Consider the following 25,640-nt stretch of genomic DNA (forward strand, 5'->3'; position numbering starts at 1 on the left):
AGGGGGGGAGGGGAGATGGGAGGAGGGGGGGAGGGGAGATGGGAGGAGGGGGGGAGGGGAGAGGGAGGAGGGGAGGGGGCAGGGGGCAGGAAGGAGGGGAGAAGAATTCCATTTTTGGCTATTACTATAAAGCGGGAGGAGGTGTGGATTTAACATTATAATCTCTGAATGTTCTCATGTAGAGCAAACCAAGCTACATTTTCTGTGGTTGATTATCATTCGTGTTGGCAGCCAATTTAAATATTTTGAAAGGAAAGTTTACTTTTTTCATGTTCACAAATTTAATACTACTTTTAAATAAATATTGTCCTTTGTTTTCACTGCCCTAAAATTTTAATAATAGCAGATGCAAGCTGTTCCCACTTTTCTCTTTAAGGAAATATACTGAAGGAGCTAGAATCATATCTGTTTATATTCCCTGCAAAGGGAGACTGAGTAGGGCTAGAAAGGGCTTCATTAGAACACATCAGGAACCCACCAGCCCCTCCTACATCATTTAAGGATTAATGCTACCTCTATAGTAGGGTGGATTTTTTCCCCCCATTTATAACTTAAATCTCAGGAAAATACAATCCTTTAATTAAGTGCATTTTAGTATGAAGATCCTGAACATGGGTACTTTATTATTAAAGCAAATCTCTGAATTCTTCTGTTTTTTCTCACTTTCATCTCATAAACTTTCAGACCTACCGACACCTCAGTGACCGGGAGCAAACCTCGGTAGGGCAGCTGGACCAGCCCTCAATCATATAGTCAATGCAAAAGGAATCTGCTTTAAAACCAAGAATTATTTCAGGAAGATGGAGAAAGACCTTTAGAATCCTTTCAGATTTCAGATACGCTTAATAAAGCAGTACAGTGTTGGAAATGAAAAGCATGGACCTGAACAGGAGCTTAGGAGCCGGAGAAAATCTATGCTCAAGTCTTCCCTTCCCTAATTCCTAGACATTTGATTCAGGGCCTCAGTTCGCTCATCTATAGAACGGGGTGATTAGGAAGAAGCAATGAGATAGTGCATGTGGAAGGCTTAAGCAAGCAACCTAGCTGGTATTAAGCATGCAGTAAACAACAGCTATTATTAGAATGCATTTCAGATGCGGAGGCATTTAACTCTATGCTTCCAGCCAGCCCCTTAAAGACAAAGGCAAAATTATACGTGCATACCATGCAGGTGTACCTGTTACACACTGTGTGACAATAATACTCTTTCTTGACCCTCCCATTTCACTTCACACGCAGTCTTCCTTGGGCTTAGGACGCTACCATGAATTAGGACAGAAACAGTCACTGAATAGCTCAAACTTCTACTTGTCTGCTGCTGTATTTCTTTTCTCCCTGGCAGCATCCAATATTTGTGCCCCAGGTCGCCACCCTGCTGTGTATTTGAAACGTCAGTGTTGGTCTTGAGATTTTGGAAATTTGTTTTCTGTTATTAAATCGTGATCTCAGAGTTTAAGAAATAGTTTTTACTTCTTTGCTAGAAAACAATGTATTTTCGATAAGCAGAGGGAGAGTCGAGCAGTCTCATGGGCTTTTAAAAATAGTTTGGTACAATCCACTCATTGTTTTGGAGTTCATGATACATTTCTACCTGACAAAATAGTTCTAAGTCCTGTGAGGGAAGTGGTGTAGGAGTTTCTCAGAATTAGTAAAATAACCTGATAATCTAATATGTAAATACAATTCCTGGGTTATAATTATATGTATATTTGCTGGATCATAATGACATCCCTGATCTGGACATAATTGTTAAAAAAAAATGCCTTTCTCTTCAGAAAATTTGTTGTGGTTTGAAGACCTGCTGTCAGAAGGGCATAAGGAGAATAGAGAGGGCAACTTCTCTTAGCGTGGAGGTGTACGCTTAGCCAGGTAAAAACATCCAAATTCCAAATTTTAACGAATAGTAAAACCTATTTGACATCCAGGAAACCAAAGGAAATAGTGATTTCTAGACAACCCTGAAATCCTTCATAATATTATCTATCTACTGATTGCTAGCACTAGGAAGAGAAAAGGCAGATCTTATCTTCTTTATCTTCTGACCCCCCATTGCAGCCAGACAGAACAGAAGAGAGGTGTGAGTGTGTGTGAGTGTGAGTGTGTGTGAGTGTGAGTGTGTGTGGAGGGGGTGGGGGGAGAGTGAGGAACAACAGCAGAGAGGGCACAGCCCTGGGGCATGGCTGGAGAGGATATATCAGAGAGTTATGATTTCTGCACAGCCAGTTAAAGAAAAGAGTGCAGAACATTTCCACATAAAGAGAGCAAGGAAGGGGGAAGGGAACAAAGGATGCAAAAATGCAAAACGCGGAAGAGATAGAGAGCAAACATGTAAGAGAGGTCAGATGCTGGTTTTGCTTGGACCACCAAACCAGCTGACGGCGATAGCTGAAAACAAGGCAGAGAGACCCGCAAGGATAACGTTTCCTTTTTATTTGTTGAGTGGAGGCCATCCTCACTTCAACGGTCGCAGTGTGTTTGCTAGACCTCTGACTTTGCAGCCAGACTGCAGAACTTCGGGAGCAGTCGTCTGCCAGGTAGAGCACAGGATGGAAGGGCGGGTCGGGGAGCAGCGCTGGGTTCCCGGCACTGCTGCTCTGCTCCATACACACCCACAGCGGGTTCCTTCCTGACCATCACCGACCATCTCTCATCTCCTTCTTGCAGCCAACTTCCACTTGGCTGCCTGCCAGATAAGGGATTTCATAAAGACGGATGTTTGTTCTGTCTATGGGACTCGAAACAAAAGGGTACGAGGGAAGGTAAAAATGTTTCCCCGAAACTTTTTTAAAAAGTGTGTAGTAAGAGTTTGAGAAGTAATGAGGAAAAAACACAAGACTCTCAGTTTGTGTGGGTGCTTCTTCTCAGGTGGTAAGTCGTGTTTACTCTCTGGCCTCGCTGTGGCAGAAATGCCACACGAACCTTCACACTTTGTCGGACCATCTGCAGGAGCACGCGCCGGGGTGCCCGTGTCCTCTCAAATTCCCCGCTCTTCCGCACCTAATGATTTTTTGGGGATCTCTCCTCCCCTGTGCTATTAACTGTTGAAAGGAGGGGCTACTTAGTAATTCTACACCTGTTCAAGTCCACGCCTATCAACTTGCTAAGCTTCCCAAACAAGTGCGGGGTAAAGCAGGAGAACATCGGAATCTGGGGCTGTGGCGGCCGTGGCTGCTGCTGGCTTGGAGTAGGGCTTTTTAGGTTTTTGTTCAGAGTCTCGAATGTATCTCTTACGATGGCAGTTGATGACAGCAATTTATATTCCAGAACAAAGAACAAACTAAATTCGTCTCAAAATGATTATAAATCGTCAAGACGGAGCAGCCTGCCGCCTGAACTGCTCATAGGAAATGACATTAGAGGGAGACTTCAAAGAAACTTGAAAAATTTGGAACCCATTCACCTGAGGCGCCCGAAAAAGAGACCTTCCATATTTCCAGGTAGGAAATGTTTAAGTTTATGCCTGCCAGTAGGGGGAAAAAAAAACAACAACAACTGTATTTCATTTATTACGATCAGCTGTGTTACATTTAAAATTAACTTGGGACATTTGAGAGCATAAAGTCGCCAGATAAATATGTTTGAATGTAAAAAATAAAATGACTCCTGGATCTTAAAGCACACCTATCTTCTTCCTTTTCTTTTCTTTGTTTATTGTAACATCTTTAAGGATTTGTAAATAGACAGCTATTTTGTTACTTGTCAGTTGCGGTGGGATCAAGGAACTGCTTTGCTTGCAATCTGGAAGAATTCCATGCTGCATTTCATTCTCTGGCATATTTTCTTTATTTTGCAAGATTATTGAATTGTTGAGTGAAGCTGATGTTTGTGTGCACCAGAAATTAACACCATTAAATACTCAAATGCATGCTTCAAATTCCTGTATTGCATCAGAGCCTAAAACCATTTGTAGTAAAGGGCTCAATTAAACAATGTGAATGGTGAACTGTATTACAGCACGGAAGACTGAGGGATCTCGGTCTGGATGAAGGGACTCTCCTGTCGGCTTCAGGTGTCCATGCTGGGATATTACATATGTGTAGGTCATTTGATGCTTATGATAGTGACCCCTAACTGAGGTATCACTGGAGAGTGATCACTGGAGAGTCTGAATTATTTAGTCAATTTCATTTCAGTGCTATTTGCATTGGAATTTCCTGGAGAAACTACAAGTGGCCTTTTTTGTTGTGATTGATCTAATGAGAGTCTGGACAGAGGATAGATTAGACCCCACTGCCAAGGACCAACTCTGTGATGCTAGAAAACAAAATCAAAATTCAATCAGGTTTTGCTTCATAAAAATGGAATTGACTTCCCCTAACAGCTGAGTCATTATCCTGCTTTAGGAAGTAGCTGGGAGATGATCTAGAAGCATGGGGACTCAAGGCCACAAGCTGAGAATCACATTTCTGAAGCAAGCTGTTGTTTTCATGAATTTCTTCTTGGTTCAGTGATGCGGCTCTGGTGTCAAACTCTGCTGCAGAAAAAAGCGAAGCCCAGACCAGAATGGGCCAGAGGGGTGAGTCTTGTAGTGCACATGAAGAGACAATGTGAAAAATGTTGTAAGGATAAGCACAGAGGTGTCTGACGTGTCTAAAAAAACAGCCACTTTCTGTCTGTTCTCTTTGATCCCAAGGCCCCAAGGAGCACAGGACAACCTTGTCATCCTGAAGTGGCCTGAGGGAGCAAATCCTGTTGAGTTGGTTTGCTAGCATGTCTTTGGGAACATTCTCCCATACCTTTTCTTCCCCTTCTGCCTTTTGCTCTCTTTGGTTTGACATCACCTGGGTCCGTTTATGTTATGACGCATCCTGCCTTCCTTTACCACCACCTGCACTTACTCCGTGAAGGCTTCTCCTTTCCCCGAGCACCCAGACCCCGGGGCCCCTCACCGCCTTCCGCCACAATTCCCATTCGCCTTCCCTTACTATAAAGTCATCTCACTCTGGGCTGTCAGCTACAGCTACAGAACTGTAGGAATACTCTTAGCTTGGACCTCACACAGGTTATCCTTTCTGAGATCTTGAACTGTCATGATTAACAACAGGGTGGTGTTGTGAAAAGGGCCCTGTGCAGAGGGGAGCTGAGTTCTAGTCTAGACTGTGTCCCTCGGTGGCTGTGTGTTCTCTGAGCCACCTCTCTGACCCTGTAGCCTTTAAGTACATTATTTATGTCTGCCCCCCTTTCTCTCTTTGGGGACCATAGCAGGACATAGGCTCTTCTCTTCCTTCCAACATTTCACTCAGGGTCTTCAAATGACAGGTGAGAGAATCACTTGGCCAAAGTCCGGACAATACTGGCTACTTGATGTCTACATTCCTCTTTGATTAAACCATGACTCCATTGTCACATAGGTCGTCCTAATTTCCTTTTGCAATGGATGACTGCACATCCCACCAACGCTCCTAAGTGTCACCGAAACAGAAATGTACATGGATTGTGATGACTATTCTCACTTTTTACTGCTATGTAGCTACACGTAATGAGCCAGTGTGATGTATGTGGGACCTGAGAGTCAGAGAAACTCAGCTGCATCTCAGAATTAGCAGCTGGCAAAACTAGGACTCAGACCTGGGTATTTCTTCTCCGGTGTTGAAGCTGTTTGTCCTCGATTACACTGCACTCCCTTGTCAACTGTTGTTGTCATTTGTCTGATGAGATTCAGGACTGGAAGACATGTTAGCATGCCACTTATGTTCACTCTGACCCTTATGAATGCACAGACGTACATACCCTCCATCTCATGTCTCGTGTGCTCAGTCGTGCACTCTACTGGTTGACTGGGTGATCAACTCATCCGTTTGTTCACGAATTATTTGTTTAGTTCTTCCACTGTGTTGGGAATAGACTTTTGAGACTCTATCTGCGTAACACCCTTCTCTTCTTCGCCCATTTCTCCTCTAAGGGCCATCTCCCACGCAGAGAGTCATTCACCGAAGATGCAAGTCTGGGGTTTCATTCCCTTGAACGGAATTCTTCAGTGGTTATCGCCATTCTTAGGATAAAGTCCAAACTCCTTAATGTGAAGTATAAGAGACTGCATAACCTGGCCACAGCTTCCCGCCCTGCTTCTCAACCTTCCCCTTGCATCTCAACCAACTCAGTCAACTTCCAACCCCCATGGCCCATCATGTTTCCTCTTCTAGAATACCTTACCTGCATAGTGTCACCTAATTCCCACATTAGCCTTAGATGTCAGCTTGACATCCCTTTTTCTAGGATTCCTTCTCCCCATCTCGGTTGGGTCCACTCTGTGTCCTTCTCCTCTTCATAACACCTGGACTTTTCTCTAGCACGGCACTTACCACACCGTATTGTAATTGTCTGTTTACCTGTCTGTGTCTCCTACTAGCTAGTGAGCCATAGGCCATATCAGTCTCTTTCACCATTGTATCCCTAGTACCTATCACAATGCCGGGCACAAACTATGTGTTCAATAAATATTTATTCAATTGATTCAAAATGCACTGCTCTGAATTAACTCTTGGCATACCTTGTTTTCTCTGTCTTCTTCCAGACTCTCTTCATGCCATTCTCCCTTACCTCCCAGCACACACACACGCTCACACACACTTACATTCCTATTATACCCTGTGCTTCATTCTCCACCTGGGCTTCAGAGTCCAGCTAAAATCTTCTATCCTCTGCAATCACCTGCTTTCTTCCTCTGGATTCTTTGTGTTCTCCTTTATGCTTGCCACTTGGCCTCAGTACTGCATAATGCTGTGGGGGAAAAAAAAAAAGAATGAATGAATACTTCCTGGCATTTTGTTCAGTTGTCTTAGGTTCTGAATGGGTTCAGTGATCACTTTGTCACTTTGGGGCAACTGTTAAATTTTTGTTTGGATAGAAACTCTTGGAAAATAGGGACTGTATCTTATATGCTCTTGCATGGCCCACTTGTCCAGGAGAGGGAATTGCACATAGTAGATGTTCAGTCAACATCTGGTGGTTAATTAACTACTTAGCCATGAAACTGGGTCCATTCTGTAGGGCCTGAGTCTAGCTCCAGGAAAGCACTAGTTGGCAGCTAGAGACTGTCACAGGGGAAGATCTTTATACTGACTTCCATCATTTTAAGAACTCCTAGTGGGGGAAAAATGCAGATTTCCCTTGCCTCAGTGTGTAATTCCCTCATTGAAACATATGTGAGGATTCTGCTCTACGCCATGACCTTGGGGAGATAGCAGAAAATACCAGTTTCTGGTCTAGGGGGACAGGAAAGAATTTTCCTGGATTGGTGCCTTACATGTTGCATAGCTCGGTAAATGTCTCTTGAACAAAGGGACTCAGAGCACTGAATCATTACAAGGAAAATGATACGCTTAAAAATCATATTTACACACAAACATTAAATACTAACCATTTTTCCCCCCTTAAAGAAGCCTCAACAATAGAACGCTAGTTCAAGCTGAAGTTCTGCAGTTTCACCAGGGTCTTCCCAGGCGCAGTGCTGAGAGTGTATGTCTCTCGCAAGCCCCAGCCCTGGTCTCCCCTCCTTCTGAAAGAACTCCAGGGGCTCCGCAGCAGCGGGCTTCTGCTCCATGAAAGGAAGGGGAGAGAGAGAAGTGGGCCTAACATAGACTGTACCCATCAGCATGTCAGATTGAAATGAGCATCTGCGTCTGCACCTGGAAGCTGGTGGGGCTCAGGTGCCAGGTGTAATGGGCCGTTCCCTCAGCCCTCTTAAGCAAACAAGCTGGCCTGTATAATCAGCTAGTTCTTAAAATATCTTACTGATTTTTACAATCATCTGCTGTGAAAAGCAAGCACTCATCTGCTTGGAGGAAATAGGCAGTTCCACATACTTCCTCATTGCTTAGTCAGAGGACAAGCGTGATGGGGACAGCTTAGGGCCAGAGGAGTAGGGGACTCTGGCCAGCACTCACAAGGCAGGTACAAATCTTGATTCTCATTTTTAGCTTAACTTCATTCAAAACGCATGTTGTTGTTGTTGTTGTTTTTTCAAATTCACAATCTGAAAAAAAGTCATTCAGAAACATAGTAGTTTTATAATCAAAGAGATTGTGAACATTTCTAAAGGACAACCGCTTTTCTCATTTTCTTGCCGAGTGTAGGTTTCTACTGGAAACACAAGTTAGCCATTAGAACAGTGGTACGGGGCTGTTTTCCGCTCCCCTTACGGTGGCCAGAAGGAGACTGAAGATGGGCAGTTTGATTCAGTAGAAGACAGTCAGCAAGCATGCCTCTTCAAGTATTGTGTTCTCTGTTAGGGCTCTATCACCCCAGAACCCTGCTGAGTAGTGGCTTTGGTAGGGCCTTCCAGGGAGGGGGCTCCTTAGAGATGTTCTATAAAAAACTGCATGTTCTGTTGTCATCAGGGGCAAATAGGTTCAGTGGCTCCACTTGGTAATGACAGGAAGCATACTTCAGATGCCCCGGTATTCCCCGCAACACCCACCAGCACGCTTTGCATATGCTAAGTGCCTAAGAGATGGCGAAATAGTCCAGCGAGGTGGCGGACATGCAATAATAAATGTGTCACGACTGCTCTGTGGGCCACACCCCTGTCCACCTGATCGGGTAACTTCGTCCAGCAGCTCCTTCCAGAGTGTATAGTGCTCAGGGGCCAAAGCATAGGAAGCCTTAGAAGCAAGAGTTTGGGGGCACCTGGGTGGCTCAGTCAGTTGGGAGTAGGCATTTGGCTTGGATCATGATCTCAAGGTCCTGGGATTGAGGCCTGCCTCGGGTTCCCAGCTCAGCGGGGAGCCTGCTTCTCCCTCTGGTCTTCCTCTGATACCCTCCTCGCTCATGTGCTCTCTTTCTAATGTATAGATAAAATCTTTAAAAAAAAAAAAAAAGCAAGAGTTTGAACTTCTTTTTTTGAAGATTTTATTTATTTATTTGATGGACAGAGGTCACAAGTAGGCAGAGAGGGAGGAGGAGGCAGGCTCCCTGCTGAGCCAAGAGTTCGATGTGGGGCTTGATCCCACAACCCTGAGATCATGACCTGAGCCGAAGGCAGAGGCTTAACCCACTGAGCAACCCGGGCGCCCCTGAACTTCTATTTTAGTCAAGGAATTTCACAAAGTAAATATCTGCCTCCCAGCTGGGTTCAAGTTCAGAGTGACTGAACTTGAGTGACGTCACTTGACCTCTCAGAACTTATTTCCATCTCTGAAATGGGAATGAAAACACCAGTTTCACAGGTTGTGTTGAACTCCAATGAGATAGCGCATGACTGTGAAATGATACATATAACTGCGATTGTGGTTGGGTTCTTATCTTTGGTGGTAGTAAAAGTGTGGTTCTTCCTAATTAGTGCTTTTCTGGTTACTAAGTGGGTAGTAGGTATGATTGTAACATTTTTGCAAATCTTCATGGTTGGCAAGTCCTCCGAAGTTGTTATTTGGACCATCTCCTAAGGTAAATCCTATATAATGAGACACTAGTAAAAGACCCATTAATTTTAAATTTCTCATAAAAAGAGGAGGATGTGGAAACCCTTCTTTGTGACTCAACATCCATGTATTTTCTCACCAGGAATCATTAAACTTGAATGAACTGTCATCTAAAGCCTCTGAAAATTGTTTAAGATTAGAAATATAATTGTCAGGGTTTTACAAACTTATGTGTAGCCCTGTGGTGTTTAATAGTTTTGCGGGTATAAGGCCTTGCTTTTGGAGACTCAGCCTCTAACTCCTTTTTAAACTAAAATTTGGAATAGGAAGGTAATTGATATGCACTTATGATTTTAAAAAATTGCTTCTACTTTTGTATCAACATGGACGGGACTGGAGGAGATTATGCTGAGTGAAATAAGTCAAACAGAGAGAGTCAATTATCATATGGTTTCATTTACTTGTGGAGTGTAAGGAATAACATGGAGGACATTAGGAGAAGGAAAGGAGAAGAGAATTGGGGGAAATCGGGGGAGACAAAGCATGAGAGACTGTGGGCTCTAAGAAACAAACTGAGGGTTTTGAAGGGGAGTCGGATTTGGGGATGGGTGAGCCTGGTGGTGGGTATTAAGGAGGCACGTATTGCATGGAGCACTGGGTGTGCTGCATAAACAATGAATCTTGCAACACTGAAAAAATTAAGTAAAATTAAAAAAAGATGCTTCTATATAAGATTATGGATGAACTCACAACTTGAAATTAATCTTAAATATTAGTTTAGACTTCAAAAAATTCTGAGGGTCAACATTTAACATTTTGACTTTAAGTATCTAACAGTATTTATAGCATTTCTTATTAAAAACTACTGGTGCAACAAAAACAGGTAACCTGTTTACTTAAATAATCAAATTTATTTATTGGATAAGTTTATGCAAGGGGATGAAATTTTGTTTTTATTTTGCTTTGTTGTGTTTTCCAAAAAGAAACAAAAAAGCCTCCAATGAGATTATGAGTGGTAAACTAGTTTTAAGGAAAACAAAAATGCTGAGCCCGTAATATTTATATACATGATTTATAAGCAAGGGGGAATATGTTTTACCTTTATGCAGGGACAGATAGTGCACTCAGCATAAGGGGGAGGCATTAGATTTATACTTCTATGTCAGGCTTTTCTCTCGGTCCTAAAAAAGAATAAAAAATAAAAATACAGGTTTCTGAATTCAGGATTTACTAAGTATATGGGAAAGTGGCTTCAACATATCTGTTCTAAAAGCAGGTACTTTCCATTTGTTGATATACAGTAAATATATAACTTTACAGATTCAAGAGTTTCCATACACTCTTCTCCCCATTTTCAAATAATACTCTAAATATGTATTCCCATCTAGACTCATGAAAAGATTACGTATGCTTACATCCATGTAAGTTGGTGTTTACTCTATAAACTTTAGTGATGATTTTTAAGCATTTTTATCTGTTTGCATAAATAATGTATTTTGTTCCTATTAATGACATTTTTTTATTATGTTCAGTTAGCCCATGTATAGTACATCATTAGTTTTTGATGTAGTGTTCACTGATTCATTAGTTATGTGTGACACTCAGAGCTCATCACAACACGTGCCCTCCTCAATGCCCATCAGCCTGTTTGGATGAGCACTGAGTGTTATACACAGCTGATGAATTGTTGAACACTTCCTCTGAAGCTAATGATATACCACTTGTTGGCTAATGAATTTAAATTAAAATGTAAATTAAATAAATAAAGTACTTTCAACAGCTATTTAGGGTGGAGATGGCCCTCTAGGTAGTCAGTTACAGGAGAAACCACCATACCCACATGCTTTGCTCCCAATACTTTGGGACTATCTACCTATCAAAAGGATGTTTGCCTTCAGAATTTAATTAGGATACCTCCAGGTTTTCTTTAAGATCAAGAAGAATATAGATTTGGGAGCAGGGGTTACAAAATGAGATGAACTAGGTAGTTATTTCCTGGAGGTGTGCTCAGACAAAATCTCATGACAAGATGGCCAGAGTATTTTTCAGTCATGATTTTAAAACTTTCCATCCCAAGTAGGTTATGCAGTTTAACTTTTCTTGTGTTGAGCTGCTGATTGTCAGACGTATCTCTGAATCTCCTGGAAACATCAGAGGTACATCCAGTTGGACCTCTGAACGCTCCAGCATCCAGAGCCCAGAGATGGGGGCCACAAGGATAGTCATTAGATTGGGTTCACTGATGGCGCTGCTCTGCTTTCAGGTGTCACCCTTCTCTCCCCCCCTGACACGTAGGAGAGAGACTAAAGGCATCTTAATGAATCATCAATGCTAGAGGGCATTTTAGAGTAATCATGGCCAAGAGAGACACAATTTCAAGAAACTTTTCTTAGTTTTAAGTATTGAAGTAGATGCTTAAGGGTAACTGGAAGATAGACATGGGAAAGACTACAACATCTGTTCAAGAAAAATCTGAACTCTCTTGCTAAGGGAATGTCTATTAGGTGCAGAACACTGTGCAAGGAGTGGGCGGTGGTTAAGACATTGATACATGGCAATTTGTTCTCATATCTAATTTTTTGCCAGGAGAGCAGGGCACATTAATTTGGACACTCAAGCTTCTCTGGCAACCAGTACTTAAAACTCCCTGTTGTCGCAGCTGATGGCCATACTGACACCATGTCATCTGGCCCAGAAGCTCTAATTGGCAATGAAGCATCTCCCAACAGGAAAGTCCCAGGGAACCTTAATTCTCCTCTTCCTCCTCCTCCTCAGTTTCTTTGCTGAGGCTTTGTTCCTTTTTGTACTTTGCATCTCTTTTCGGAGCCCTCTAAAAAACAGCCAGAGGGGAAGAGTCTTTTTTTTTTTTTTTTTAAGATTTTATTTATTTATTTGACAGAGAGAGATCACAGGTAGGTAGAGAGACTGGCAGAGAGAGAGAGAGAGAGAGCGGGAAGCAGGCTCCCTGCTGAGCAGAGAGCCCGATGTGGGACTCTATCCCAGGACCCTGAACCTGAGCCGAAGGCAGCAGCTTAACCCACTGAGCCACCCAGGCGCCCCAGAGGGGAAGAGTCTTAAGGTGACCGTGTCTCCATGAGGCTCAACTCAGCAAGGTTTCCAGTTCTTTGAGATATTTGGACTCCTGTAGAACGAGAGGAATATGAACTTAACCAATTTAGGGCAGAGTGTGGGGGCCAGGCTACCCATCTCCAGGTCCTAATCTTTGCTCAGAATGATGGGATAAACACCCAGCCACCTCTTGAGTATTTCTTAAAATAGTACCAGCGTGTAATGAACTGAATGTTTGTGCCTCCACCTCTAAATTTATATATTGAAGCCAGAATCCCCAGTTGATCATATTTGGAGACGAGGCATTGGGAGGCAGTTAGACATGAGAGTGGGACCTTTATGAACGTGCTTAGTGCCCCTGAAAGAAGAAATGCAAGAGAGACGATCACTTTCTGTCCTGGAAGGACATTGCAAAGGCAGCAGCTAAAAGCCTGAAAGAAGGTCTTCTCCAGATCTCAAGTCAGCCAGCACCTGACCTTAGACGTCCAAATCTCCAGAAGTGTGAAAAATGAATGTTGGTCATCTAAGCTACCCAGTCTATAGTAATTTTAAGGCAGCCGAAACTGGCTAAGCCTCAGTGCTTCTTAGGGGCAGCCAAATGGATGAATGAGGAGGATTTAAGCCCTTAAGAATAAAAGCTTGGAAACAATACAAGTAATATTATAGGATACACAGAAACATCTAATGAACAAAAGTTCATGAATATTGTACATTATACTTAAGGTTGCACAGGAATTGCATTATTCAGATGGAGGGTCAATTATACCTACTGTACTTATTTTCTTTCATTATGGAATCACATGCATCTCAAAAGAAATATGGCCAAATATAATTAATATTAACAAAGATGCCCCAAACGACTACCTGATTATTTAAATAGAAGGCAATGCATTTTTGGAAAATTGTCAATATCCCAAAGTTATGAGGCATAACTTTGCACTTTGTCTTAATTTCTGCTAAATTAGGGCTTTGTTGTTTCAGATATACCCATACTGTTCAGTCAGTCCTTCTTCAGCAAAAAGTAGGGGACTAAAATCTGCATGCTTCGCCAAGCTTAACTAATACCTATAATGATAGAAGCCATTTTATTGGCAATAAATTGGCTTCTGATTCCTACACCAAACACTCCCACTCCCACACACACAAACATGGATGGGCAGGAAGAAAGGAAGTGGTCCAGGATGATATTCTTCATAAACAACCTGAAATGAAAACAAAAAATCTGTATAAAGGGGGGAGAATTGTAGCAGAGGAAGGGATGGAGAATAAATCCATCAGGAATTTCTTTAATGTGCTCAGCAGAGGGGGCTTAAAAAGGAAAAAAAAAAAAAAAAAGCAAAAAGAAAATAATCGGATATCCACATATACAGTCACTTCCCATGGCAGGGAATATGTGAGGTGGTTTTTATTTTGAAAATACCACTTCTATGGACCAGGCAAGATGACTTGGGGGTATGAAACTGGGTTTGGTGTTGCCTTTGGGAAGTGGAGCAGCGCCCTAAATGTTACTACATGGTTACAAAGAAGAGCAACACGAGTGTCATGGTTGATTTAGAAGGGTTTTCTTAAAGTTTCCAAACATTGAGAATTGTGATGTGTTAACACAGGATTGAATCAGGTGAGCTAGGGAGAAGAAATTTTTCTGTTTCATCCTTTCCCCCAAATGGCAACAAAGGATTATAAAGCAGCAACCCAACTACTGCCTCTGGGGGATTTATGGGACAGTGGATCAAGTGCAGGGAGAAGGTGGAGGAGGAGGAGGAGAGAGAAAGGAACCCCCAAAGAGTTGATTGTCTTCTTATTGTCACTCTCCTCCTTGAAAGCCTCCCTAGCTCAGTCTGTACATTATAGCTTTTAAAAAAACAGTGTTGGGGGCGGGGGGTGGTGCCTGGGTGGCTCAGTGGGTTAAGCCTCTGCCTTCTGCTCTGGTCAGTGTCTCAGGGTCCTGGGATCAAGCTCTGCATTGGGCTCTCTGCTCAGCAGGGAGCTTGTTTCCCCCTCTCTCTGCTGGCTTCTCTGCCAGTTTGCAATCTCTCTCTCTCTCTCTCTCTGCCAAATAAATAAAATAAAGTCCTTAAAAAAAAACAGTATTAGAATCTAACTTAATTGTATTTGGACAGCAGAGATATAAATTACTAATATATGAAATTTTGTTTTCAGACAGAAGTATGGCATTGCATGTTGCTTTCATTACATTTGAAAATACAGTATGTACTTCAATCAAAAAAGAAAATACGTTCTGTAGGAGTAGGTGAAAAATCTATTCCAATATCCACTATATTCTTTTAGAAGCTATAATAGAGTGGTATAGTTCGGGTTTTGCTTCTTTAAAGTATGAACATTTAAGATGAACAAACACTATAAAACAGATTAGTATGTAAGAGTTGTGCACAAAGTACAGATTAACAGTTGACGGGGATTCTGCCCTTACCCGAGAATGTCTATAGACCCCTAATTTCTCATATTCCGCAGTTATAATCTCAAGGTACCATATTACATGCTACTCATTCCTGAATGAGTGGTAGGCAACACCTATTTAAATGTGGCATAAAAAGCTATTGCATTTTTAGGGACTAAAATAAAAGTTAGAAAATTTCTGGGCACCTGGGTGATACCCAGATTTCACCTTAGGTCATGATCTCAAGATGATGAGACTGAGCTTCATGTCAGGCTTGGTGCTGGGTGTGGGCCTGCTTAAGATGCTCTCTCTCTCCCTCTGCCCTGACCCCTCCCCTCAGCCTGGCTCATGCACACACTCTTTTTCTCTCTCTAAAAAAGAAAAAAACACACATATATATATGTATATTGTATTATATATAGATAAATATTACTATATATAATTAATATATATGATAATTTATATTATAATAATTATAAATAATCTATAAATATATAATATAATATATATTGATATAATTGTAATTATATTATAATACATACTATATAAATATAATTATTATATATCATATATTATATATATTTTTTATATATATAAAATTTGAGAGGCAATGAATCTCGTTCAAAGTGCCAAACATCCCTCCAGTCAACTTTTTTTTTCCTCCAGTCAACTTTTAAGGAATGTAATTAGGTGAGAAACATATCTCACTTTCAAAAATTTTTATTTCATTATTGGGAAAATAAAGAGAAGTGCACCCATTTTTAAGTCTTTTTTTTTTTTTTAAGATTTTATTTATTTATTTCACAGACAGAGATCACAAGTAGACAGAGAGGCAGGCAGAGAGAGAGGAGGAAGCAGGTTCCCTGCTAAGCAGAGAGCCCAATGGGGGCTGGATTCCAGGGCCCTGAGATCATGACCTGAGCTGAAGTAGAGGCTTAACCTTCTAAGCCACCCATGTGCCCCATAAGATGCTAAGTTTTAAGTTCATCAAGCTTTAATCTTGCCAACTCTGAACATCATTAAGCTATTTCAGTTTATCATCATGGTTGTTTTAACCAATGATAGGGCATCTTGAAAGCCTGTGGCATTTCCTCAAAAGTTTAATTCCCTCTTGATTATTGATCTACTGATATGCCATTGAGTCCAGGGGATTCACTATTTTTTCAGAGCTCAGACTAAAAAATGCTTGTTGTTTGTGCTGTTGAAGAACCCAGACAAGGAGATAGCTCATTTGGTACTGAGCACAGTAGAAAACTGGAGAATTATTGAATTGGGGGCCTGTGAGAGAAGTCTTAGAATCTGATACACAGCACTTGTGTCACAGGTAAAGAAATAACAGATCACACAGACAGCTTACATTGAGTCTTCTGCTCCTCTGTCTAATCTTCATGATAGCACCACAGAAACTCTACGGTCATTGTTTATAGAGAGAGTGAAGAGAAAAATGACACAACTTTCCTTTCCACAGAGTGTCAGAGGCAAGCAATCCATACACCAACCTGCTTATTCAACCTCTACGTGTCCACCATTTTGTACACTGTGGTGATGGGGCTGGTGGACAGGTGAGGTTGAAAGTTTTAAAATGTACATGTCAATCACAGTTGGTAAGACTCAGCTGGAGTAGGTGGGAGTGAGTCTGATCTCATGCATGGCATTAAGATTTCTGCAGGCTTTATTTTTTATTCTCTTTTCCAGAGATTAAAAAAGACACAGTGTTCTTTGATGAACAGACTCAAGTGAGAGAGAACATTTCAGTTTAAGGTAACTTTAGTTCAAGGAAGCACGAAGGAAACCTGATTCTCAGGGGAAAACCCAGACCCTATATAAACATTTCCTTTCTAGGGGGAGAGGATCAAGGGATATGTTGCTTTTGAAAGGGAAAGTTCTCCTGAATTTCCAGTGCCCCAGTGGACTGAGATTTGCTACTATTCCCTTATGACACTGAGGAAACTGAGGCATATGGAATTTCGATATTCATTCAGCACAAATGACTTTGATTTAATATTAGATGACCCTGTTCTTTTTTTTTTATTTTTATAAGATTTATTTATTTATTTGACAGACAGAGATCACAAGTAGGCAGAGAGGCAGGCAGAGAGAGAGAGAGGAGGAAGCAGGCTCCCCACTGAACAGAGAGCCCGATTTGGTACTCCATCCCAGGACCCTGAAATCATGACCTGAGCCAAAGGCAGAGGCTTAACCCACTGAACCACTCAGGTGCCCCTAGATGACCCTCTTCTTTAAAAGCTTTTACAGCCACTCCTGCCCCATGAGATTTTTTTTTTTTCACTGCTTACTCTATCAGTATTCTTCAACCTCTAGTTATTTTGGTGGCTCTTTTCTCCTTTTCCTCTCCCCTCTATCCTTTTAAATTCCTTCCTACCACCATGTCCCCACAGTTTTATCCTCTTCTCGTTCTATTATATAGACCAATTCTGATCTGTCCAGCTCTTACCCCTAAGCTCTTCTTTAGGCCTTTCATTGAATATCCAAAACCAATCAAGATGCTCATCAAAATGCAAGGGCCCTCTGAGACCACTTTCGTTCAGCTTGTGGTCAGTGTGGGAGTATATGAGAGCCACCTGCAAATCTTATTAAAATTAAATTGACATGTTAGTTCATGAGTCTGGGATTGGCATAGGAACACGTGCTTTAATAGTCAAGATTTGATTCTGATAGATCTTTAGCTTGTTCTTTGAGAAACTCTGTAGTCTAATTAAGATTCATCCCCTACAAAGGCAGTTGGATGGATAGTAGGGGTTATTATAGAGAGGATTTTTATTCTGAAAAAATGATCTGGGAAGACCCACTGTGATTAAACATCTCCCCATCATTCTATTGCTCAGCCCATCCTATGATATAAACCAAAGATCACTCTTGTTAGAATCTCTGTCAGTTAAAACTTTGGTAGACTCATTAGCAGGGGATAAGACTCATATTTCCTGTCTTAAGAGGATTTCTCTTGTCAGAAGCATGTTTGTATTCACTTGAACAGGCTCGGTGACCCATGTAGCTAAGTCACATAGAGGACAAAGCTTGCTCTGGGACAGCCCAGGGGACTTTGCTTACCATCTTCTGATGGTGTTTAACAGAGGACAGTCTTTTTTTTTTTTTTTTTTAAAGATTTTATTTATTTATTTGACAGACAGAGATCACAAGTAGGCAGAGAGGCAGGCAGAGAGAGGGGGAAGCAGGCTCCCGGCTGAGCAGAGAGCCCGATGCGGGGCTCGATCCCAGGACCCTGGAATCATGACCTGAGCCGAAGGCAAAGACTTTAACCCACTGAGCCACCCAGGCGCCACTAACAGAGGACAGTTTTAAAGGGTCAGGAAGGAAGACCATTTGGGGTTAGAAGTTCCTCATTGTTTTATAATTTTAATATCCAGAGTAGTTTGTGATACGTTTGTATTCATTAGGTGGCATTATTGAATAAGGGTAACTTTGTTTTCAACTTGGTTTACAGTGTAATTGTGTCCCTTTTAAAAGATAATTTAAATACAAAAATCAGAAATTGAGCAGAGGGTCATTATAAAGTATGTAAATTGTCCATGTTATGAATTAATAAATTCTCTTCTAATGCATTTTAAGTAATTTGTTTTGCAAAAATGTGGTGCACACTTCTCAGAAAGATATCAGCTCTGTTGTGTAAAGAAATACATATATCTATAATATTCCTTCTAATAAGTTTACTGTCTTTTTCCATGCTGTCATCTTTTTACCTGTATTCTTAGCTGTTTGAATCAAAGAGCTAAATTTTCTATTTTTGTATTGCCCTGGAACGGTTATCCAATGATTTTTGACCCATAGTACGTGCTCAGGAAAATGCCCCCAGAGCTGTGCCATACTTCCCCTCTTCCATTAGCTGTGTGTGAATCTAGGTAAGTAATTTAGCCACTGTGTTTCCTAGAATATTCCCTGTAATGTAGAATCAAAATAGTAGGCACTGCCAAGAATCTCTCCTATTTTAGGGCCCCTCTCGAGTTTAGAACTGCATCTCTGAAGTAGTTCTCTCCTCCATTGGTAGATTTTTCTTCTATAAAACATTGAACCCCACTTTTTAATTTTTTTTTAAAGATTTTATTTATTTATTTGACAGAAAGAGATCACAAGTAGTTAGAGAGGAAGGCGGGGGGCGGGCAGGAAGCAGGCTCCCCGCTGAAAAAGAAGCCTGATGCGGGGCTCCATCCCAGGACCCCAAGATCATGACCTCAGCCAAAGGCAGTGGCCCAATCCAGTGAGCCACCCAGGCACCCCCCCCCTTTTTTTTTTTGATAGTGCATCTCTCATGGCGTCTCTGCTTTCAGAATCTAGTCTCCACTTGGGAGCATGGCACTGAAGGCCCAGGAATCCTCCCAGTCAGGCCCCTGCTCGGATGAAAGGCTTCCTGCCTGCCCCTGCCATTCCAAATGCTGCTCCAGCCCCACTGACCACTGGCAGCTCGCTGGCCTGCTGGCCTTTCCCTGGTGTGGGTCTACCCACAGCCTTCCTCATCTGCCCACCATGCTTTTCTCTGTCATATTCTATTTCAGGGTTGAACTCAAAGATCACCTTATCCCTCAACCTGTTCCTAACCCCCAGATAATTTAGTTGTCTCCCTTTTGTCCCCTGGGTCTTTGCATATTGTACTATTATAGTATTTCATTCTGTATGTCTATTATTATCAGCATACTCTCTGCCCAGGCTGCAAGCCGTTTGAAGGTGTAAACCATGAATGAATGAATGAATGAATGGGTGAATGCTTTGCCTGTCTTACCTGCCTGGTTTGTCTTAGCCATCAGGAACAAGCACAGAGCTGAATGATTTCCTAAGAAGCAGTAGTCTATTCTTGTATTCCTTCCCTGATAAAACTGGTTTCCTGTCTCCACCTCTCTTATCACCCAGACTTTGGTTATTTTACTCTTGCCTTACTATATCCCTGTTCGACAAGATTTTTTGCTTATATTATTAGCTACTTTAAATCCTTCACAGATTTAATGAAGTGATAAGTGTCGTAGAATATCCTCTGAGCATTTTCTGAGGTAAATAAATGTTTTTCCTTCAAGGGCAGCCTCCTTTTTCCACTTCTACTTCCCCACTTACTGTATCCTGGGTAAAGCCCATGTCAGCTCGTCATGTGTCTGTCCAATTGCCTAATAGTTTTGAATCATCATTCTTTATTAATTTGTTTCGCTTCAGCATACATAATTGCCTACACTTACTTGACAGTTTCATTTTGACTCATATAGATCTACAAGCTCAAAACTTGGTAATGCCCTCCCCTTTGTCTGGTGTCATCAGGTATGCGGCAAGAGTGGGGACTCAGATAGTGTTTTGTGCAAACAGTACGGAAGCGTGAGGTAGAAAGAAAAGAGACTCAGTAAAAGGAAATCATAAAGTTGTCAGAGGATAAGACTGAATTTCCTAAAATTATTACTATACTAACAAGTATTATATAACTTTTGCATTCAATAATTGAGTATAAAGTCTTATTCCTAAGAAAGCTGACTGAAGTGGTGGTTCTTTGATGTATAGAATGGATTGTTTACCTGATGAAGCAGCATAACACATATCTCAGGAATAACCAGCTTTACAACTGACAGCAAACTCCTTAGGGCAAAGACTTTATATGTTTGGCACAATTACACTTATTGTACACCGGTGCTGTATAAATATTTAATAACAGTTCCTCCCACACCTATTCCTGGCAGGTCCAGCCTTCCTGACTTGTCATGTCCATAATCAAATATGTATTTCCACGTTAATCATTTGAGGTGTGGTGTGACTTTTAGGCTGGTTTCTCTGGGATGGTGCCATCTTCTCTGGGCTTGCTGTGTGCTCTAGGTGACGGGGATATAGATAATTATCTATGAATATCAAATAGCACTCTCTTCTTTTCCTTGCTTTAGCAAATCTCTTCATTTTTTGAGATTGGTGACTTACGGAGTGAGCTAGATTTTCTTCCGAAGGTAAAGCACTTTATTTGAGTTTGCCCTAGGACCTGGGCTTCATCATCCAGGCTGTATAACTGACTATAACATTCTGACTTTGCACAGCTCACTCTGCCTCTCAGGGGGTCAGCTGGCGCGTCTGAAAGAGATCTCCCTGGGCTATTTGCAGATGTTATTTCTGCCCTAAATTCTACCGTACTGCCTAGTTCCAGATGTAGTATCTGTGCACATTTACTCGGAAGAAATAAGTGAGTTCACTTGTCCATCTTTCTACTAAATTTGAAAAAAAATGTGCTATTACTTACTTGATCTGTTGTCTGATTTTTTTTTTCTTTAAGAGGAATTTACCCAATCTTGATTACGCAGAGGGGAGTCATTGTAGCAACAGATCTGAATTCCAAAATACATACATGTAGAATAACCTAGCTATTTAATTATGTGCATTTTAAAAGTATAATAAAATTTAAAGTAATCAGAAAAAAACAGAATCTACTGGCTCTGGGAGACAAAGGTCTACTAATTGTGTGATTGGATGCACTCTGTCCCTTGGTTTCTTTCATCAGTAAAATGAGAATCTTATTTTTCTGTTTACCAAAGAACAAGAAAGGCAGTAAAGACATTAATGTCTATGGCAGTTTAAAGACTCTCCATTGGAAACTTTCCATGTAAAGACATTCTACAGTCTGACAGGGCCAATTTCCTGACTAGGGGATTGCCTGCCCCTTGTCTGCTCACACTTTCTCTTTCAACTCTTCTCTTGACCTTTGCCTACATTTCCTCCGGTCTGGAACTACCATCACTCCTCCTGCAAAGTTTTACATGTTGTTGTTGCAGCAGCCCTCATCAGCCTACAAAACGATTTAATCTGTTATTTGTTTCCATTAACAGCTTCTTCCCAAGGCCCAAGTTTATCTGCCAAAAGAGTAGTAGTTAAGACTAAAATTCTTGTGCAAACGCTTTCAGTTTTACTCACCTTGTCTTCCTCTCTTATCAGCAAATTCCCAGTCTGCAGAAGTTTTGTTTGTGCACACTGGGGTTTCCATGGGCCACTCAGTTAAACTGGAAGATTCTTTGACCTAGGTCAAGATCAGGATCATTTCTACCTGTAGCCATTTTTACTTTCATGATTTTTTTTATTTTCATTTTTTAATTTTATTTTTTCAGTGTTCCAAGATTCATTGTTTATGGACCACACCCAGTGTTTCATTTCATGATGTTTAAATAATGGTTCAGGGAAGTGAACCCCAGTTAGGTTTTTACCAGAGGAATATGGAGAGCTCTGGTTCAGTGAAATCTTCACTGTCAGATAATCTTCAACACCTAACAGTAACTTCTCTGCTTCCCATTCAATGATTTATACCAATGTTAGTCTCACATTTAAATTACTAATATTATATATTATCGTGTGAATACGACCAGAAGCATCCACTCTGTTTTTAAGTTCGGTATGTCTTATTTATCTTTCTGAATGCCTTTAAAAATGTGTACTTCTTCCATGGAGTCCCCAAATACTAATGTTGGCCTTGCCATCATTCACTAGGATCACCTTGCCTAATTCCATTTTCATTCCTAAATTAGTAGATCTTGATATGTTTATTGTTATGATTATGTCTCCATATTGACTCTTCTCCTCTACACCCCTCCCCCCCATGGCTGTTATTCATAGGAAACTTACACACTGGATCATTCATTCATTCATTCATTTACTTATTCATTCATTCTGTAAATGGTATTTGAGTACCTACTACCTCTCAGGCAATGCCCTATTCCTTGCTCGTAAGCATCAGGACGTCTCTCCATATTATAGATCCATCTATTTCTCCCTTCAATTCTATCAATACTTGCTTTGTATTTTTAGGAGCTCTGATGTGTGGTGATATATTGTTGTTCTATTTTCTTGGTGACTTAAGGTTCTTAACATTATGTAATGTACTTCTTTGTCTCTTGTTAACAGGTTTTTGACTCAAAATTTATTTCGTCTGTTGTTAGTATGCCACCCCTACTCATTTCTAGTTATTATTTGAATGGAATATCTTTTTCCATCCCTTCACTTTCACCCTATTTGTGTCCTAAGATCCAAAGTCTCTTTTAGACAGCATATAGTTGAGTCCTGTTTTTTTAATCCATTATGCCAATCTACGTCTTTTTTATTGAAAAGTTCAACCGATTTACATTTAAAGAAATTACTGATAGGGAAGGGCTTACTATGGCCTGTTATTTTATTTTTTTCCTGTAAGTCTTATGGCTTTTTGTCCTCATTCCTTCCTTGCTGCCTTCCTTTGTGTTTAGTGGATTTTTTGCAGTGGCTGGTGTATATTCTGCAGCTACTTTCTTTGTGGTCACCATGGGGATTACATAAACTATCCTAATCTATTTGAAATTGATCGTAACTTCAGTTGCATATAAAAATTCTACTTATTTTTATATCTGCTCCGGCCCTCAGTTTACATTATTAATGTCACAGATTATATCTTTATGTATTGTGTACCCATTAACATGGTTTTTATTCCTTATGCTTTTGTCTTTTAAATCCCATTAAAGGATTTAAGGAAAGAACAGTGGAATTGCAAACCAAACTACAATAATCCACATTTTTACATTTGTCCATATGTTGGTCTTTACCAGAGGACTTACATACTCATATTGTTTCATGTTACTGTCAAGTGTCCTTATGTGTCAACTTTAAGGACTCCCATTAATATTTCTCATAGGCCAGGTCTAGTGTTAACTCCCTCCACTTTTGTTTATTAGACAATGTCTTAATTTCTCTCTCATTTTTGAAGAACAGTTTTGTCAGATGTAGCATTCTCAGTTCACGGTTTTCCTTGTAGTACTTTGAACATATCATCCCATTGTCTTCTAGACTGCAAAATTTCTGTTGAGAAATCCACTAAGAACCTTATTGAAGATCCCTTGTACATAATGAGTCACTTTTCTCTTGATGCTTTCAAAATTCTCTGTCTTTGATTTTCTGCAGTTTGATTTTAATGTGTCCCAGTGTGGGTCTCTCTAGGTTTATTCTACTTAGAGTTTGTTAAGATTCTTATATGTGTGTATCCGTGGCTTACCTCAGAGTTAGAATACTTTTACCATTGTTTCTTTAAATAAATTCTCTGTCCCTTTCTCCCTCTCTTCTTCTGGGACTCTCAAATGTGTATATTGATGTGTTTGATGTTATCTCAAAAGCTCCTTCACTTCTTCATTCTTGTTTCTTTTTGTTCCTCAGACTCAATAATTTCAAATGACCCATCTTAAAGCTTTCTGATCTTTTTTCTGCCTGTTAAATCTGTTCTAGAACCCCTTTAGAGTTTTTTCTATTCAGCTATTGTTTTATTCAGCTTTATAATTTTAGTTTGATTCTTTTTTATAATTTTGATCTCTTTGTTGATTATCTCACTTTATTCATGAACTGTTTTCCTGAATTTGTTTAGTTGTCTAGATGTGCGGTCCTTTATTTTATTGAGCATACTTAAGAAAATTGTTTTAAAGTCTTTGTTAGTTCCAAGACCTGCGTTCCTTTAGGGTCAGCCTCTGGAGATTTATTTTGTTCCTTTGAATGAGCCATGTTTACCTTTTAATTGGGTGTCTTGTGATCTTTTGTTAACATTCAGGCATTTGAAAATCCCATCTTCTCACCAGTCCTAGGAAACTGCCTCTGTGCAGACGACAAACACTGGTTAGCCTGACATGAAGGCTCAAGGCCCTCTCAGCCTTTTCCTGGGGATATATCTTCCCAGGGCCTGTGCATATACTTGTTCTTCTCCACCTCACTTGTATATACAGCTGCTTTTAAATCTCTTTTCCTCGAGTTTCATCCCTGCTCCTTCTCAGAACCTTAGATATCCTTTTGTATTCCTCTACCTGAAATCTCTTGTGCCCAGGTGTCCAGGGGTCTGCAGTCTCTCTCTTAAAGCTCTCACAGGCCACTGTACCACCACTGCTTCATCAGCCTCCAACCTGATATCCAAAATACGCCCACATTCCCATCATGCTCAGAGTTAGACCAAACAGAAACCAGTCCTTCCAACAAGCCAGAGTGTTGCAAGCGAGTTCCATTCTTTCCTTCTGTCCTGAGGGAGGGACCAGGAATTGGGTGGCATCCTTCTGACCGTGTCATGCTGTACTAGAGAGGGTAAAGGCAAGCAAAAAATGACACAAAATCTCCTACTGTTTTGAGTGTGGCCTTTTCCTAGGTAGGCATTCACTTGGTTGCTACAGCTTCTTAACTAGTGTCTAGAGTTCCCAGAACTCTACTTTGGTCCATATATTGTTGTTCATTTGGTATTTCCATAGGAGAACAGGGCTTGGAGTTTCCTAGTGTGTCATATTGCTGGCATCATTAGAATGACACAAATTTTTGTAGTTTAGAAAAAATAACTCTTAAGATTACACATCCTTGTATAAAAGAAGGTAAACTTCAGAACCAGAGAAACCATTAGAAACCTATACTGGACTAGGTGAGAAATGGTAAGAACCTAAACTAAGGGGTGTACATTCAAGATCTATTTAGGAGGTGTGGCTCTGAGACTCGGTAGCCTTGTGAAAACATCGGCCAGGGATGGAGAAGACACGGAATCAAGAATAGACTAAGAGATTCCAGTAACTGTGGTTTTAGTCAAGTTTCTTAACCATTTTGAATCCGTTTCCTCATCTATAAAGTAGAGTGGTCTGAAGTTTAACAGAGATAACACATGTCAGTGTGTGGTATATAGTAGGCAACTAATCATTTGTTTTTTTCTCATCCCCTATCTCTAACTGATATTATCAAATTATGCAGCTTAGTGGATGGTGATACTACTAACTGAATAGGAAAAGTATAAGCCAGTCTTTTAAATCTCTGGGTCTGTTTTTTGTTGCTGTTGTTTTAACTCCTACTCTTCAGTAATA

General features: G+C 40.8%; 1 protein-coding gene across 6 annotated transcripts in view; it reads left to right on the forward strand.

Moving 5' to 3' along the window:
• The window catches only part of FRY (FRY microtubule binding protein), a 446,915-nt gene that overhangs the window by 100,285 nt on the left and 320,990 nt on the right, over nt 1-25,640 (forward strand). For 4 of the 6 annotated variants that reach the window (XM_082700313.1, XM_082700315.1, XM_082700306.1 and 1 more), the window contains exon 2: nt 3,265-3,437. Coding sequence is in view for 2 of the 6 variants with exons in the window: in XM_082700305.1 (XP_082556431.1) it covers nt 3,233-3,437 (205 nt within the window). In the remaining 4 variants the exon portion in view is untranslated. Of the gene's footprint in view, nt 1-3,149; nt 3,438-25,640 lie in introns of those variants that run through there. The other 2 variants (XM_082700305.1, XM_082700309.1) reach the window with 1 other exon arrangement.

The sequence above is a fragment of the Mustela nivalis genome, assembly GCF_964662115.1.
Source record: "Mustela nivalis genome assembly, chromosome: 15".
Lineage (NCBI taxonomy): Eukaryota > Metazoa > Chordata > Mammalia > Carnivora > Mustelidae > Mustela > Mustela nivalis.